The 17351-nt window shown below is 37.0% G+C and overlaps 2 protein-coding genes across 2 annotated transcripts; one reads left to right on the top strand and one right to left on the bottom strand.

The window, feature by feature from the left end:
• Window positions 1-125: 125 nt before the first annotated feature.
• LOC116299518 (aly/REF export factor 2) lies at window positions 126-8714 on the top strand. The gene is made up of 6 exons (XM_031708178.2): window positions 126-324; window positions 441-599; window positions 2037-2184; window positions 3324-3375; window positions 5762-5969; window positions 7451-8714. Exons 1-6 carry the CDS (start codon window positions 148-150, stop codon window positions 7472-7474), a joined length of 768 nt encoding a protein of 255 aa, XP_031564038.2. The 5' UTR covers window positions 126-147; the 3' UTR covers window positions 7475-8714.
• A 351-nt stretch (window positions 8715-9065) lies between these two features.
• LOC116299517 (N-acetylglucosamine transporter UNC93A) lies at window positions 9066-16771 on the bottom strand. The gene is made up of 7 exons (XM_031708177.2): window positions 16556-16771; window positions 14651-15087; window positions 12773-12964; window positions 12410-12599; window positions 11455-11614; window positions 10719-10986; window positions 9066-9832 (listed from the first exon to the last, which is right to left on the bottom strand). The coding sequence occupies exons 1-7, from the start codon at window positions 16579-16581 to the stop codon at window positions 9540-9542; spliced, it is 1566 nt and encodes a 521-aa protein (XP_031564037.1). The 5' UTR covers window positions 16582-16771; the 3' UTR covers window positions 9066-9539.
• Between the last annotated feature and the right edge of the window lie 580 nt (window positions 16772-17351).

Genomic DNA, 17351 nt, shown 5'->3' with positions numbered 1-17351 from the left:
TTTGTTTTTTTAAGTGTGAGTTTTCTTCAAAATTGGTCTCCCTGTGGCTAGTACTCAATCCCTTCCCTCCCCTCCCCCATATATAGTTTTGTCCACGTGTCTATCCCATAATTTAGTCCCGGCGTCACTCCATCCACGCGGTTCAACATGGCGGAAGACGAAGTTGATATGTCTTTGGACGATATTATAAAAAAGAGCAGAAAACCAGGCCGAGGTGGACGTGGACGCGGTGGAGGAGGAAGAGGAAGACGAGGTGTAAGCGGCGGAGGAGGTGCAATTCGACGAGGAAGAGGCAATAGGAACCGTTCAGCTCCTTACACACGAGTTAGTTGAGTTGACATTCTACCACATTCTAACTTCTTCTTACGGTCAACATTTTCTCTAAACACCGTTTTACCAGTATTCTGAATTACCCCTCTCTGTTATTCTTGTCCTGCTAGTCACAAGATATCCCAGACAGATGGCAGCATGATAAATTTGACGACGCAAAAGGCGGTCTTTTTAGCGGTGGCGGAGGAAGACGCTCTGGTGGCTTGTCAACTGGCAGCAAGCTCAGCATATCAAACCTCGACTTTGGAGTATCAGACTCGGATATTGCGGTAAGATTTAGTAGAACTTTGAATTACACAAACAGTACTTCCCACACTGCTTTTATTCTTTCAAATGAGGGGAAATTTCTCCATTTGTACCGTAGTTTCCAAGAAATTTTACAAAGTTTTGTGAAGAATTTTCCAGCTTCTGACAATCACTTGGAGTGAATGTCATTGTCTTCTTCTCGTGAACTCAATTCTATTTTCCGATTGATTTTAAGAACAAATTTTAATCAATTTATTTGTAAAAACTTGTATCTCTACTTGTGAACTAAAGAAAACTTCTATCAAAAGGTTATATATCAATTATTGATAAGGTCACATTGTAGAAATTTTTCAAGTGCCTTTTTCAACTTCTTGAGAACTTTTTCAAGTTTTATATGAAACTCTGATTTTGATTTGTAAATCTACTTTTAATTTTGACTCAATTACATATATGTAGCCATTCTTAAAGAATCTTAATGTATCCTTATAACTTGCTTTGTTCTTTTACTCTAAAATATAAACATTCTTGCTTTGCCTACTTCAGTCTTCAGTCTGGGCCAGACAGCGTAAATATGTATTTTTTTCTATAATATACTTTCTTTTATATTCTGAAGTCCTGTTTGATTTATTCCTTGAAATCCAGGAGGAAAACCAGGTTTCTTTTGGCAATTGACATTTTTTGCAATTGTTCTTGGGGTCCCAACACATGACTCAAGACCCTAGAGATATAGATAATAATAAAACAGCCGCCATCTTGGTTGATCTAATAAGAGAAGCTAATGAGGAATGATTTGTTATCGTCAACCAACATCTTGGCTATGATGTAACATGAACCCCAACATATGCTAGGAGGCTTTGGATTTAATGTAACTTTTTGACCATTCACACAATGAAATACTAAAACAACACACATTTCACTAAAAGTTAGGCATCTATTGTTACAATCACCAGAGTGTAAACATCAAAAATGAACTTGTTTTGCCTTGCTGGCAATGATATACACAAAAAAGCCTGTCTCTTGTATTTCAGGAGTTAATACAAAACCTCTATAAATGTTATTGGCAAGGATTTTGCTTTCATGAAATGCTAATCAAAAACTAAGTTATGGACGGTGAAACCCATAAATCTTGCTATTGCTATTGCCAGCAAGCTTTACATAAGTGAAGAAAACTTTACAGTGCAACACACAAATGTATTACTGGACCACATTTAATTTATTTCATAGTTCTTTGCACTGGCTTTTGTGCGTTAAACTGACACATTTCAATATGAAGCTGGCTGGTTTTACCAAAATTAATAATGCATGTATACACTCATTTGGAAGCAAAAGGCCTGTGTATAGAAATATGTGAATAGAATGAATGTGGTCATACTTTTGTGCATTGCTCTGTAAAGGACATTGTAGCATTCTGTTAACCATAACAGTAGCACCATATCAACTCCTACTTTTTCTTCTTTTAGGAATTATTTAGTGAGTTTGGAGAATTAAAGAAATCTTGTGTTCACTATGATGCCTCTGGTAGATCGCTTGGTACAGCAGATGTCATCTATGTACGCAGAGAAGATGCACAAAAAGCTTTAAAACAGTATAATGGGGTGCCTCTAGATGGTGAGGTTTATATCTATTTACATGTATCTGCTTTAATTAGAGCCATTTTTATGAGTGGGAAGAATATGATACCGACTTACAGCATGTACATGGTACGACATGCTATAACACTTTTAGTCGTCTTCCAGTAATAAATCCAATCACAATGCATAGTTATGGCTATGGTATTTAAATATAGCATGGTCACAGTACAGCTATGGTTTTGCTCACATTTCTGTCATAGTGAATTCTTGATTTTCATGTACTGTATCTTGTCAAAAGTGTTTGTATGTGTAGTTCACCTATAAACATGTTTACCTTGGCTAAAAATAATGGCCAGTCATCAGATAATAGAGGTTTTGCATGATCTGAGACCATAATCCAGCATGGACTGCCTGTGGTTAGATGGCAGAACAATAAAATCCCTTTTGGAAACAAGGCAACCACTGTCAGATGTATTTATAAATGTGTGAATTCTTACTTTTGTTTTTGAGGAGGCTTGATACGGTTTTTCTTGAGCGCACATGCGCTATATAAATTTTTAATATTCAAACTGAAAAAATCAAAAGCTCTGTGGTCAAATTTCTTCAAATTTTACATATGGCTTTAGTTTATGTCTTTGAAAACTTAAGGAAAAATTTAAAAAATTCGGTAAGAGGAAACTATTCCAAACAAATTTTATTGTACCTGTAATTTCCTATTACAGGTTTTTTCTTTTTTTCCCCCATAAATGAAGATTACAATACAGACTTTAAATATTCCGGTTTTGAAAAAAATTCACCACTTGGTTCCTGAGTTATGATTTTTAAATGAACATTTTTGATGGCCTACGGAGGGTTCTGATGTTGTCATAGCAATGCCTGACGTCATTTTTTCATGCTTATTGTGATCTTTGGTTAATTGTCTTTGGCTTTCCTGGTTTACTTGCTGTCACATTATAGCCATATTAACTTTTTTTAGTTCATAATTGTAAGTGTATGTGAAGGCACAAAACACTTTCCAACCTCCTTAAGGACGTCCAATGAAGATTGAACTAGTAGTGTCGGACACAGCAAGAGTATAATGTACAGCAGAACAATAGAATCCCTTTTCTCTTGGAAACAAGGCAACCACTGTCAGATGTATTAATAAATATGTGAATTCTTACTTTTGTTTTTAAGGACGCCCAATGAAGATTGAACTAGTAGTATCGGACACAACAAGAGTATCTGGGTAAGTGTGATAATTATATTTCATTAATTATTAAATGCCATAATACATTGATCATCCTTTTGAATGGTTTAATTGCATAGAATTCTTCCAAATTATTAAGAATTCTATGACTTTCTGTCTATGGTGTAGGGAAGGTCCAACAGGTATTGCATCCTCAAATTTCCATTTCAGTGTCAGCTTTATTTCAGCTTTAAAATTTTCAAAAATGCAAATACTAGTCAATGGTAAGAATTAATACAGAATACAACACTTAAACAATACAAAAAGTTTAAAATTCCATGAACAATTTCCACTGAAATATTTGAATATTCCACACATAATGATTTAGGCTAATCCTGAGCAAGAAAGAACTCAAAACTAGAGTATGAACATGATTATTTTGTGACTACAAAAGGAATTAAAACATTTTTGAATAAGAAAATAAAATGAAAACGATTCTGGATTTAGTGTTCTAGCAGTACATTATCAGACATGCCACCTGGGTTCCCTAGTGTTTTTTTTTGTTTTTTTTTTTTTGCACTTAGAGAACGCGTAGCTCATGTTAACATAGAATCATTCTTATTTTTGCTGTAAGAAGCAGTATATTATCAGACACACCACCTGGGTTCCCTAGTTTTTTTTGCACTTAGAGAACACGTAGCTCATGTTAAAGTGCCTATAACCTTTATAGGATTATGATCAATTTTGATTTTCTGTGTGTTGGAGATGAATAAACAAAAAAAACTTTTTCGATTGACTAAATATTCTCGGAGATGTAACGCCCTAAAGTACGCAGTTTTGCCACGCCCCATCAATTTGGACGGGATCACGAGGTCTGGTACCTAGTTGGCGTCGAATGACGTCACAACAAGAACGACTCAGCTTCCAATAAGTAAAACAAAGTAGAGCTTGGCTGTTCCTTCCAGTGTTTTTACCTGTTTTGGTCGCTTTATTTGCCTCTTTGAATCTTTGAAATTAACCAGTTGTCAAAGAAAGGCTGTGAGATGGAATCCATTGATAATGCTGATGAATACTTTGATTAAAGCGACAAGAATGAGAGTATTTACGACCTCGAGGACGAAGAATTAGACGAAGCCGTTCATGGATGTCCCGAACAGAAATATTCTGATGAAGAAGTTTATGACACTTGGGTTTTATCATGTCAAATAGTTCCATGCTAGTTTCTTTCATTGTTTATAGCTGGCCCCAGTTTTATAGTTACTTAAAAATAGGACTTACTGAATTGACAACCATCCTCAAAAAAAACAAACAAACAAACAAACAAACAAAAATTTGGGTTATTAAGTTTGACTTTATTATCATCATTCTATGTTGTAGGTATTACGTAAGTAAGATGCATGCAATAATAAAAAACTAGTCAATATTTTGCTCAATAATACCTTTTACTGACACAGTTTCAGTACAACAAATAAAATATATGTTATGTTTTTTCCTACAACTAGCCACCAATATGTTGTATTAGATTAAAATTGTTGTTGTTCGACTACTTCTCACACGGGCAACTCAACTTCTTTTGGTGAAGACACGGAGGCAATGGCATCTTTTAAAACCTTTGGAAAATAGATAATAAAAACAGTTTGAAAAATAAAATCAGAGAATTAGAACTATCGAACAAGTAAACATTCCTGGAGATTTGACCAGCGACACTTACCTTTTGGCGATTACGATCTGACAGTTTGGTTTGCTCTTCATGGTTGCTGACATAAATCCTTGGGATGGCAACAGTCCCAACTCATCTTTAGCTAACTGAGGACGATTTTTCGAGACAAAATCAAATCTCTGATTATAATCCTCTGGTAGGAAGTGTGTAGAACATATGGCGGGGTTGAAATTTGCTCACTTTCTCTTCACAAAATCAATGCATTGCTTCCTCCTGGACTTTGCTTCTGGGCGATTGTCGTTATGAAATGGGATCTTATGCGAGTAAATACCTTTCGTAAAATCTGGATTGTTTGAACACCCAGCAACAACACATCTAGTCGGCATTTTCTCATATTCTGACCGAAGAACTAGTAAGAATCTTTGCTTATCAAAACATTCGTTCTTGTTGTGACGTCACCACTCAGCGAGACTCTGTTCGGTCCCAGTTCCCCTTTATCCCATCCAAATCGATGGGGCGTGGCAAAACTGCATACTTTAGGGCGTTATATCTCCGAGAATATTTAGTCAATCGAAAAAAAAATTTATGTTTATTCATCTCCAACACACAGAAAATCAAAATTGATCATAATCCTATAAAGGTTATAGGCACTTTAACATAGAATCATTCTTATTTTTGCTGTAAGAAGCAGTACATTATCAGACATGCCACCTGGGTTCCCTAGTTTTTTTTGCACTTAGAGAACACATAGCTCATGTTAACATCAAATCCTTCTTATTTTTTCAGTGGTGGAAGTTTTGGTGGAGGATTTGGTGGAAGATCAGAACGTCGTGGTGGTGGAAGCAGAGGAAGAGGTGGTGGAGGTGGTGGTGGTGGTGGAAGGAGCAGAGGAAGAAGCCGTGGACGAGGACGTAGAGGGGGAGGAGGAGGTGGTTTTAGACAAACTAATAAAACTGCTGAAGAACTTGATGCCGAACTTGATGCCTATCGTGATGTAAGTCTTTCATTATATCACCTGAACATTGTATTATCATCATCATAAATGTGTGCACTGATTGGCTAAAGATGACTTGTGCATAGAGGATATTACATGGGTGTGCAGAGATACGAAATTTATTTGTCGAGTGTTGAAAAGATCTCTCACGAGTGAGCTCAGTGAACGAGTGAGAGATTTTCAACATGAAGATAAATTTCGTATATCCAAGTGCCCATGAAATATTCTGTTTATTATATAATTATCCATAAAATCAACTTAATAAGCTTTTTATTATTATGAAAATAGGATATTACTTGGGCGAGCAGAGAGTGTTGAAAAGATCTCTCACGAGTGAGAGATTTTCAACACGAAGGTAAATTTCGTATCTCCAAGCACCCATGTAATATTCACATTTCACATGCGTTCATATGTTAAAGAATCACATGGAAAAAACGGAATCATTAAGAGCAGCAAACCCATTAATTAAACGAAAGAGTATTATCAACGAGCTTCACTGATCACTACATGCCATCTTGCGGTGTCATTTTTCTCCTGAAATTCCCTTGTCAGCCAATGAATGTTCCTATAGTATGTCAGATGTTTCAAGCTTGAAGCTTATGGCAGCAGTATCATCATTCTTACTGCCATATCCAAGCAAACATGGAGAGTGAAAAATCTTTTTAGAGGTCAAATATTAAGTCAATCAGTATATTATTTTTAGCGCCAATATATTTTCAACAACTGGTTTTTTATTATTATTGGGATTGAAAACAACCAAGACATCCTGTATATACATGTATATACATGTAGCTCACGTTGATGCATGCCTTGGGAGGGCAAGAGGTTAAAGCTGGGATTACAGTATATTAACTTTTTAGCTGCAATATATGTTATACACCGAGTGTGAAGTATCTGAGTATCCAGGAGCTATCAGAAGCATTCTTGTATTTCTACAAGTACTGCTCTCAATGATTAACCCTCCAACATAAGCAATTGGAATATTTAAAAAGACAGTTTTTAGTCAGCGAGACTATATGATTAATGTCACATTTAAAACCTCTATATGGTGTAAACCAATAGTACGAGGGTACTATACAGCAGGCATCCCAGACCTCCTATATATCCTATATTTCCTATAATTTGTATAGGATCCTATAAATAGCCTATTTGGCGAAGGAAATAAAATGACCCCTTTTTTTTTGGTTCTGTTTTTTTTATGGCTTTTTAGTTCTGCAAATCATTGCCTGTGCACCCTCCCAATCCCTGGTTACGCCACTGAAAAGCTGTCTTAGCTCCTATAAAGTGAATATTTTTGGGAAAAAAATCCTATATTTTCCTATATTTAGAACTTGCACAGCCTTTATTTCCTATCAAATTTGTCTAAAAAGTGGCTGGGATGCCTGTATACAGTCATCAACTAAATTACAGGTTAAAAAGTCATCATAATTATGAACTGAGCTATTGCTAATATCTAACTCCTATGTTTTCTTATCATACAGGGAGATGTAGATATGGATGAATAAAGAAGTTAACGATAACAAGCAAGCTGTTCAAAGACTCGGCTCAACAATGCTGCTCCATACTTTAAATATCAGGACTACACCATAGAGTTTGCTTATTTAATTTTACTACAATTCTCTTTTTTTTGCACATACTGTAATCCTTGCTCAGGAAAACTAAGGTGGATACTCATCAGAGTGTTATAAGTTACATGATGCATGTTAAAATAGTTTTATAACCCATAGCAGGGCTTAAAATAGCAGTTAGTCATCAGACAATGTCCAGCCAGAACGCTTGCCAGTCAATAACATTGAGCCACAAATAAGGTTTCACTATCCTTAAACTAATTTTTTTTCCTGTGATCATGACCTGCGACTGACTGACCATTATCTTAAGCCTTGCATAGGGTATGGAGTATATACGTTTGGCCTGCTTCAAGATAAACCTTTTGTTTTCAAAGAAAACTTGTTTTTGCCAGCATTCCTAATATATTACTCATCTATAAACAAACATTTTTGTGTAATTATATTTAAGGAATTGTTTACCTAAGAACTCAACTATCATCCCTTATATTGACATATAAAGTTTTTTATCGACTCTTAAAGCATTGATTCCAATCAGGGTTTAGTAGACTTGTTATCTTTATACAATTTTCAAAACCCAACTTTGGTTAAAAACATTGCAATGCTGTTATGATTTTGAGTGTTTAAACTTTTATTGGACATATAAGTGATCCGCTTATAGTCCAATACACCTCTGGCTCTGACGTAATGTTTTCCCATTTCAGACCACGTGTCATTCCCTAGAGTATTGTTTCTTTGTTTAGGGTTTGCACTTGGTTGCATATGAGAAGACACATAAATATGGATACAGCTCAAACAAAGAATCTTATTTTCAAGGGAATGACACATGGTCTGAAATGGGAAAACATTACCCCAAGCCAAAGAGGTCTATTCTGGGCTGTATGTAGTGCTCATTTTCTTGGCACCAATGCACCCAGGGAACAGTTCTATATCCAATACTGTACTACACAATTTTTCCCTTGACTAGCCCAGATTAGCACTGTTCTAAAACTATAGCCTACATATTGACTTAGCGTTTGATTAACCATTATACATTCTAGCCTCATATTCCAGAATTCTGTGCTGGGGTATTATTTTTAGCTTGTTCGTTTGTCATTGATTTGTAACAAAAAGCCTATTTTATTTGTATTTACATGTATGTTACTAAAAGAAACCAAACAAATAAAATAGTTTTTAACGACTTCTTTTTTGGCATAGCATTAATCATTATTTTTACCACAATTGTAAATTTTTTTTGCGCGCTGATTGGTTAAAAAACGTAAATAAGAGGCCATACCAACAAATGGCGTCATGCAAGATTTCGTGCAGTCTATTTCCTAGAGTTTTGTGAGTTTTGTAGTAAAAAACAAATTTACGATGGTTTAGCGTGGTATGTCCTCTTATTTACCACGATATGACGCCAAACGTTGGTCAAAATTAGTTATGGACCCACTCGGCTTACGCCTCGTGAGTCCATAACATTTTGACCAACTTTTGACGTCATATCGTGGTAAATAAGAGGACATACCACGCTAAACCATCGTAAATTTGTTAAATTTATTTGTGCCCATGGTTGGACCAGGTACCCAATTTGCAACTGACTGGCTGTCTCGGGATGAAAACTAAAAAAGCCCATTACCAAGGCAAGCTGAAAATCCTCCAAACGTGTGTATGTTTATTTTAGCCGATAGGGAATTCGGAATGCATGGGTCTTAAAATGAAAAGATAAAGCGTTGTTGAACATTCCCTCATATTTCCTATACTTGTTTGGGATTTCTGTGAGTAGATCGACCTAAACGGAGATCAGCGAACAATTTTCATTATGGGTAAGTATTATTGACACAAAAACCTATCAAATGATCCTGGATCCCTTTATTCAATATAAAATACTTTATGACGATACATATCTTTTGTTAAGGAATTTTCATCATATTAATTGCTTTTTCCCTTTTCTTCCAATTTTTTTATTTATCAAAAATGGTATTCCTAGTTTTATAATTGAATTTAACCAAAAACCTTTCTTAGATCAAATTGAAGTTATAACTTCAATATCGTCGACACCCCTGCTTTGCCCGACTGTTTGCAGCGGTTTTTCCTCTGCTTGGACATTCAACGGTTTGTTGTTTCTATTTTGAATTCTTTCGGCTATCAAGTAACCAAACATCCCAATGACTAAGAAGGTCATCAATAAGCACAACTTGACACCCACTGATACGAAATTGGCATAGCCAAACGCCATGGAAAACCCGAAAGAACTCCATAAACAAAAACTAGCAAAGGCTGGTTCTTTGTTGTCTTGAAAGTAGTGGCCATATATAGCTGAAATGGAAAAAAATATGGATCACGTGATTCATTTTAGACCCTACTTATAGAGCGTTTTCACGTGAGGTCTCAGCGGCCATTATGGGGTACCAAGACAATACATTTTTTATCCTCTGGGAATTGAACTCTATTTTTATGCAAATTATGCACAAAGTTTCTATTGTTTTTTAAATATCCCGAAGAATATGTAATGATCATTACCATCAATATGAATCTATATTACCATTAACACCATCGTCATCATATTAGTACTAATACTACACCTCACTCATCATTACAATATTACTACTATCATTATCAACACCACCAACATGTATTATCACCATCATCCATTATAAAATAAATGTTATAAATCTCGCATTCTGATTGGTTGGGAGCGCGTGTTTTTGCATTTTATAAAAGAAATAAAAAGCTGTGTGCAGTTATAAAGCACTTGGGGACTGGCAGAACACTCGAAAAGTGTCGAGAAGCACTCCGCTACGCGTCGTGCTTCCCCTAACACTTCTCTCATGTTCTGCCAATCCCCGCGTGCTTCATCACCGCACACAGAACGCGCGCGCGTACATTCTCTCTGGTTATGACGTAGCATTCTCCTTACCAAATTACCGTCAACATCGTAATTTTTTTGGAGTAGAAAGCTACCAAACGCACACCCATGTATCGTTGCCGTATTGCACTTGATCAGAAGATACCGATCACACTATATACAGTGTGTGTAATCATACATTTGACTTAAAATCCCTTGAAATATGAATAAGAATAAAACCGCCGCCATGTTGATTGATCTAACAATAGAATCTAATGAGGATGCTTTGTTATCATCAACCAAGATGGTGGTTATGGCGTAACATGCACATGCTATAGAAGATCAACCGTCACCTACCATGGATTTGAGTTTCAAAAAGTCCATCACACAGACCCAACATGACGGACAACACATAGATCACCCACACGTACGAAGCGCTCGGTTTCCATAACAACAGTATCAACACTGATACCGTGTATATCATAGACCCCATGAATATTGTGGGTTTTATTCCAGTGTGTATTGTGATTCGTCCAACGAGAACCGAGGCTATAGAAGCAGTCGCACCGAACACCATCATAACATATCCAACACGATGGATGCCGATGGTACATGTCACATACGCCTGCAAAATAAAGAAATAAATTCAACAAAACATTCATAGATTTCCATTGACTGTTCTCTCATTTGTGATAGATGACATCTTAAAATGTTCAAAACTCAAGTCAAACCAGAGCGCGACCCTTTTCTTCCCAATTAATCATTTATTTATTAATTCACTTGTTAATTCGTCGCTCGTCGTTCATTCGTTGTTTTTTCCTTTCGTTTGCACGGTCCGTGTTACTCTGTCAGTCGTTCATTCATATATTTCTTTATCCAGACCCTTAAATTTCTCCTTATTTTTGATTATCACATTTATTTATTTATTCGTTCGTTCGTTCGCTCACTTGTCCATTCTATTCATTCCTTTTCTCGTTATATTAATTAATTCTTCTATTTGACCAATTAAATTCATTTCGTCCGTCCGTCCGTCCGTCCGTGCATTCATTTCTTTGGAGTCCCCAAAATAAGTTAAACCCCAATATCATCTTACCACCGAGAAATCTCCAAAAACGAATGCAGATTTCACACCAATAAATACCGATAAAGGTATGATGAGAAGTAATCGTCTGTCTTTGTGCTGATGTATCGTTGCCATGAAAGCCTGCATCCCACTTTTTCTGTTCTCACTACTGGAAGAAGTGTTTTTCAACCTGTGTTAAAATATCGTAAAAATTGATTAAAGCAAATTCGACTACGTTGTTTGAGAGAGCATTCATTTTTTAGGAAAGGGGTGGGGGGGGGGGGTGGTATGGGCCGGAGAAATCCAGGGGAGGGCCATTAAATTCTACTCAGTCAAAAAGGGGGTCATCAAACATTTTATACTACATAAAGAGGAGGGACAAGATTTCAAAAACGTTTGAGGGGAGGGTCACTTATTTATGCAAGAGAAGAAAAAGGAGGTCTAAAGATTTTACATTACTGTTTATAGTTCCGGTCCACCCCCTCCTAAAAAAATAAATGCTCCCTAACATTTTTTATTTTTCGCCGAGCTTTCATATCCTCAGGGCCATAATAGCCTTGTTTGCAGGCGTCCTTAGGGGTCGTTCTTGGGATTTTTTTAGGAGGGCCCCCAAGGACGCCTGCAAAGGAGAATAGGGCAATAATAGAAAACCTTCAATTCTTTGTGAAGGAACTTTGGGCCTCTTAGCTTCCTAAGTAAAACTAACATAAGCTTATAGATCTATAATACCAGCCAATAGCGCAGCGCACTGATTCTAAAAATAGCTTAAAAATTCGGACAAACATTGCGTTGTTTAACCGCTACGAGGATTATACGAACCGATTTTATTATTTTTACTTAAAGTTACAATAATAACCCATGTAAACTAAGATCAACTGCGATCGGATGTGAAAATTATCTGCTGAAAGAAAACTTGTAAGTTTGTTTGTCCGAATTTGGCTTTTGTCTCCGTTTTTATGACGTCACGGTTGCGCTGCGCTATTACCTTTTAAGGAAAACCGCCACAATAAGAAGAGCCAATACGCTAGTGGCCAAGTAAACAGACAGCATATTTATAACTAGAGAATGCGCAGGCTTGAATAAAGGGACCGTGACATTAGACGATGGTACTGCCGGCATTTGATCATAACGTGCACCGCAGACCTTGTGAGCATCGGATCTGAAAACATCAGAACCTAGAAGAGGAAAACGAAAACGATGTCTGAAAATTGTGTCTAAAGATATGATTAAGTTTCTTCAAGCAAATTGGTTTCGGAAAATAAATTCCGAACTCCAGGCGGGATTATTCTGTAACCAAAGAATTCCAAAAAGAGTTATCTGGAGATTCGGGAGGTTTCTCAGCACCTACCTGTGTTTTTCTGAAGCACTACCGATGATATCAAGTTCCCTGTGATGTGCGCAAGAGTGAAGAAGCAGCTCGCCAAGCCAAAGTATCTCGCCATCACTGCTTGTTCTGGTTCTCCAGTGAGTTTAGCGTACCGCAAGGCAGCAGTTGTCAGGTAGGAATATTTGGCAGACCATAATGGTGCTGCGCATGTCCCTAGTTCGACAAACAACACATCAACTTAGAAAATTGACCTAGTCCGCTGTTTTCCCATTTCACATCACATGCCATTTCCTAGAGTATTGATTCTTTGTTTAACGGTCTTGCATCACAAGATACATGAATATGGATACAACTTAAACAAAGAATCTTATTCGCAAGAGAATGAAACGTGGTTCGAAATGTGCAAAACATCAAGCCCGAGAGGATACAGTCCTTACTAGCGTGTGGATGTTTGGCAGTATGCTTAACGTTAACTTGTTGTTTTATATCCAACACACCCACACAGTCCTTACTAACATGTTGATGTTTGGCAGTATGCTTAACGTTAACTTGTTTTATATCCAACACACCCACACAGTCCTTACTAACATGTTGATGTTTGGCAGTATGCTTAACGTTAACTTGTTTTATATCCAACACACCCACACAGTCCTTACTAATATTTTGATGTTTGGCAGTATGCTTAACGTTAACTTGTTTTATATCCAACACACCCACACAGTCCTTACTAATATTTTGATGTTTGGCAGTATGCTTAACGTTAACTTGTTGTATTATATCCAACACACCCACACAGTCCTTACTAATATCTTGATGTTTGGCAGTATGCTTAACGTTAACTTGTTGTATTATATCCAACACACCCACACAGTCCTTACTAACATGTTGATGTTTGGCAGTATGCTTAACGTTAACTTGTTGTATTATATCCAACACACCCACACAGTCCTTACTAACATGTTGATGTTTGGCAGTATGCTTAACGTTCACTTGTTGTATTATATCCAACACACCCACACAGTCCTTACTAACATGTTGATGTTTGGCAGTATGCTTAACGTTAACTTGTTGTATTATATCCAACACACCCACACAGTCCTTACCAGCGTGTTGATGTTTGGCAGTATGCTTAACGTTAACTTGTTGTATTATATCCAACACACCAATGGAAAACAATGGAATTTGCATGAACTTGTGCTATTTAGTATTACTAAAGTTTCATGGTTTCATTGTTTGGCTCTATATAGGACTACATGATTTTAGATATGTAAATATAATAAATAGGACTACATAATTCTTAATGATTGTAAAGATTGTAAAGCGCATTAGATCATATATTTTAATGAATTTTTGCGCTATATAAGTAATAAAATTATTATTATCAGCAATAAACACGTTTGAATACTAATTAGATAAGCTAGATAGGGCGTAATTTCGTAACCTACCAGCATGACAGGACTAATAATACAATCACTTAAAACTATTATTATTATTATTATTATTATTATTTATTATTATTATTATTATTATTATTATTATTATTAACACACCCAGTACAGTCCTTACTAACGTGTTGAGGATTGGCAGTATCCTTAACGTTAACTTAATGTTTCGTAATTAAGAGAAACTGGGATGGAATAACAATAAGAATGGGAAATAGGAGTGGGAAATGAGACATAAATCGGAGGGGAAACTGGCAATTCAAAAGAAGACTGGTGATGACTTTGTGGTGCATAGGATTGTGGGATCAAATCTAGGATACAAAATGGCGGAGTGTTTTGATCTTGTGTCCATGCCATTCCCACAATACTATGCGCCACGAATTCGTTACCAGTTTTTCTTTGAACTCTTGAAAAAGCCTATATGTAGTATTTGGAGTTTTCCTCCCTATATACTCACCTATGATAATAGAAGCAGGAATGAGAGTCCACCATGTACTATAGTAATTCGCAGCAGTATACACGAAATAACCAGACATGGAGATGACCATGGTCCATTTACATCCCACACGGGATATCATGTAAGGAGGCACAAATATCGCTGAGAGCATCATGAGTCCATAAATGACACACAGGGAAGCCAGGCCAAGTCCTTTGTGTGAGTTCAGACTGCTTTGAAGGTTCTGTAGCGATATGTAGGCAGTAAAAAGGAGAGTGAAAGAAATAGAACAGATGAAAACGTTTAACAAAATTGAGCACTGTTCACGTTTCTTCTGTTTGGTTGTCATGGTAACAGGTTGTTCAGGGGAGCAAGGATCGTCATGTGTAGACGTTTCTATGTCCTGTTCGTCTACGGACTTCTCAGTCATCAGGCACTCTTCCGCATCCTTCTCATCACTACAACGTAATTCAAAATATAAGGTATGAGAGAAGGCCTCGCATGTACTGAAACGTCACACGGTACAGAGTTAATGACATCTCTTCAACCAATAACAATGCTGACGAAATCACTAGTCTTAGTCGACCTTAGTCGCATGATGTCTGACAACCAATCACAGTGCACGAGGTCTTAGACACATGAAATCTGCAAATCAATCACATGATGTCTGACAACCAATCACAGTGCACGAGGTCTTAGACACATGAAATCTGCAAATCAATCACATGATGTCTGACAACCAATCACAGTGCCCGAGGTCACTAGTCTTAGTCACATGATGTCTGCCAACCAATCAGGTGATATCTGCGAACCAATCACAGTGCACGAGATTACACTATACCTGCGCTATCATATCTAAAGGAAAGCGCAAGCAGAACGAACGTTTGTCAGAAGTCCAAAGTTCATGGTCCGGAAGGGTATTCGCGGGAGAAGGGAAATTGATAAAATATAGCGCGGGAGCCGGGAAACTAGTAAAAAAATATTACGTGATTCGGGATATTGACTCTGCCGTGACTGTCCGGGATGTAGGACTTTGCTTTCCTTCAATAACCGTTGGTAACGCACTCTCTAGTAAACACTCCTCTTTTGAGTGTTTACCAGAAAGTGCGTTACACACCACAGGCAACCCATAAGAAACAAAACACCAACGGTTATTGATTTGAATTTAACGGCTATCACTTTACAGCGCCGATCTGATCACACCGCAGATCTGATTACAGCTTATGTAATAGGAAACCGATCACAACACAGGAAACCCACAAAGAGCAAAGTTACTTTTCTAAAAGAAGCCAAAAATATATAGCCGGGTTCCCTGTGCACGCGCCGGCAAATCATTGAGACCGTGCGATAAGATATTATCTTTCATCTTAGCAAATATTTGTGGTTGTTAATAAGTAACCTGAATAATAAAATAATTGTTGATGCAATAGATTTTAGAATAACTCGACTACAGTAATTTAATGTGTCTACAGAAAATTTAACCGGCAATCGCTGTACCTCACTAGCATAAAACGTTCGTTACATGAAAAAAAAGAAAAAAATAGCACAAGTTAAATTTATTATATATATCAGTCTCTAGCTAAGCGTTCTGAAGGTAATTTTCTATTCAAATTTCAAAAACAGATCAGTAAGACGTGTGTACCAGTAAAAAAAACTGCGCTTCCACATGAGGATTCATATTCCATCCCAAGTTTGAATGAATCGACTTTATTTAAACACGAAATAAATCATCACGTAAGATACGTGACAAATAGCTTCTTTTGTTAATGAAATTCTCAGCTACACTAAACTTCGCTTGGAGAAATTTTCATTATAAACTGATTCCTTATTACATGGAATTTCCTTTTGAATGTTTTCAACTGTATCTTAGAACTAAAAAGAGGTTGAATTTTGTACTAAAATAGGTCAGGCCATTTAAGAGTTTACCTCGAATCGGCTTTTTGTTTTGCCATAAAAATAACTCTCTTGTATAGCTTCCTGTACTTCTGCCCTTTGCTAAAATACGATGAAAATATTTTGTGTCCTTCAAGCTTCGATGTGAACTGTTCACCCCAACGTTATTTAGAGTATTTCAGCTTTCTTCATATGTGGGTTTATGGATTTATCCATGGCGGCGTTTCTGATTTGCTCTGCTTCGTGACAGTCACGCTGACAGCAGGCCGGGAACATGTGATTTACATACGTCTTGTCAGGGCATCCTGCGCGAGGGACTAAGTACGACTCGTACGTTTAAGCCGGGTTTACTTTGTGCATCCTCAGGAACCAGGAGGCGAGGGTGTTCTTCGTGTTGTGTCACAGTCTGTATAACATTTGGGTACATCTGGACTACTACAAATTGTCCGTCAGTCTTCAAGGCCACCCTATAGGTTGCTATCAATAGACGTCACTTCCGGTAATAGCTCTTTTTTGTCGATGGCTTGTAGAATCCTGGAGGTTGTTTTGATCTCTCGTTTTCTGGTTTGATGTCGTAAAAATAGTCAAACACAATAGTTTGAGGACTTATTTTGATATGTTTTGACTTAGCATCCGCTAGTTGCCCCTCAGTCAACCGCTTGTTTGCCCCCCAGTCAACTCCAAAAAGTCACGTGATTGATAGTTAGCAAAATAATTCACATGTAATCAAATAAACAATGGGGCGTTGATGCTTCTAGTAGACAGGCACTTCATGCTATCTATAGAAATCGGAGTTAAACAAGTGCTCTTCAAGGGCGTATCCAGGAGT

Source organism: Actinia tenebrosa, unplaced genomic scaffold (genome assembly GCF_029948245.1).
Source record: "Actinia tenebrosa isolate PJP-AT-01 unplaced genomic scaffold, QUT_ActTen_1.0 PGA_scaffold17__23_contigs__length_9995812, whole genome shotgun sequence".
NCBI classification, from domain to species: Eukaryota; Metazoa; Cnidaria; class Anthozoa; order Actiniaria; family Actiniidae; genus Actinia; species Actinia tenebrosa.
This window is presented reverse-complemented; position numbering and strand designations above follow the sequence as displayed.

Coding starts and splice junctions, on each gene's coding strand:
- LOC116299517 (XM_031708177.2), bottom strand. CDS start 16,581: ATGGCAAAACAAAAAGCCGATTCGAG. Junction 12,600..12,772: donor AGTGCTTCAGAAAAACACAG/GTAGGTGCTGAG, acceptor TTCCTCTTCTAG/GTTCTGATGTTTTCAGATCC. Junction 9,833..10,718: donor TTTTGAAACTCAAATCCATG/GTAGGTGACGGT, acceptor TTTCCATTTCAG/CTATATATGGCCACTACTTT.
- LOC116299518 (XM_031708178.2), top strand. CDS start 148: ATGGCGGAAGACGAAGTTGATATGTCTTTGGACGATATTATAAAAAAG. Junction 325..440: donor GTTCAGCTCCTTACACACGA/GTTAGTTGAGTT, acceptor TTGTCCTGCTAG/TCACAAGATATCCCAGACAG. Junction 5,970..7,450: donor AACTTGATGCCTATCGTGAT/GTAAGTCTTTCA, acceptor CTTATCATACAG/GGAGATGTAGATATGGATGA.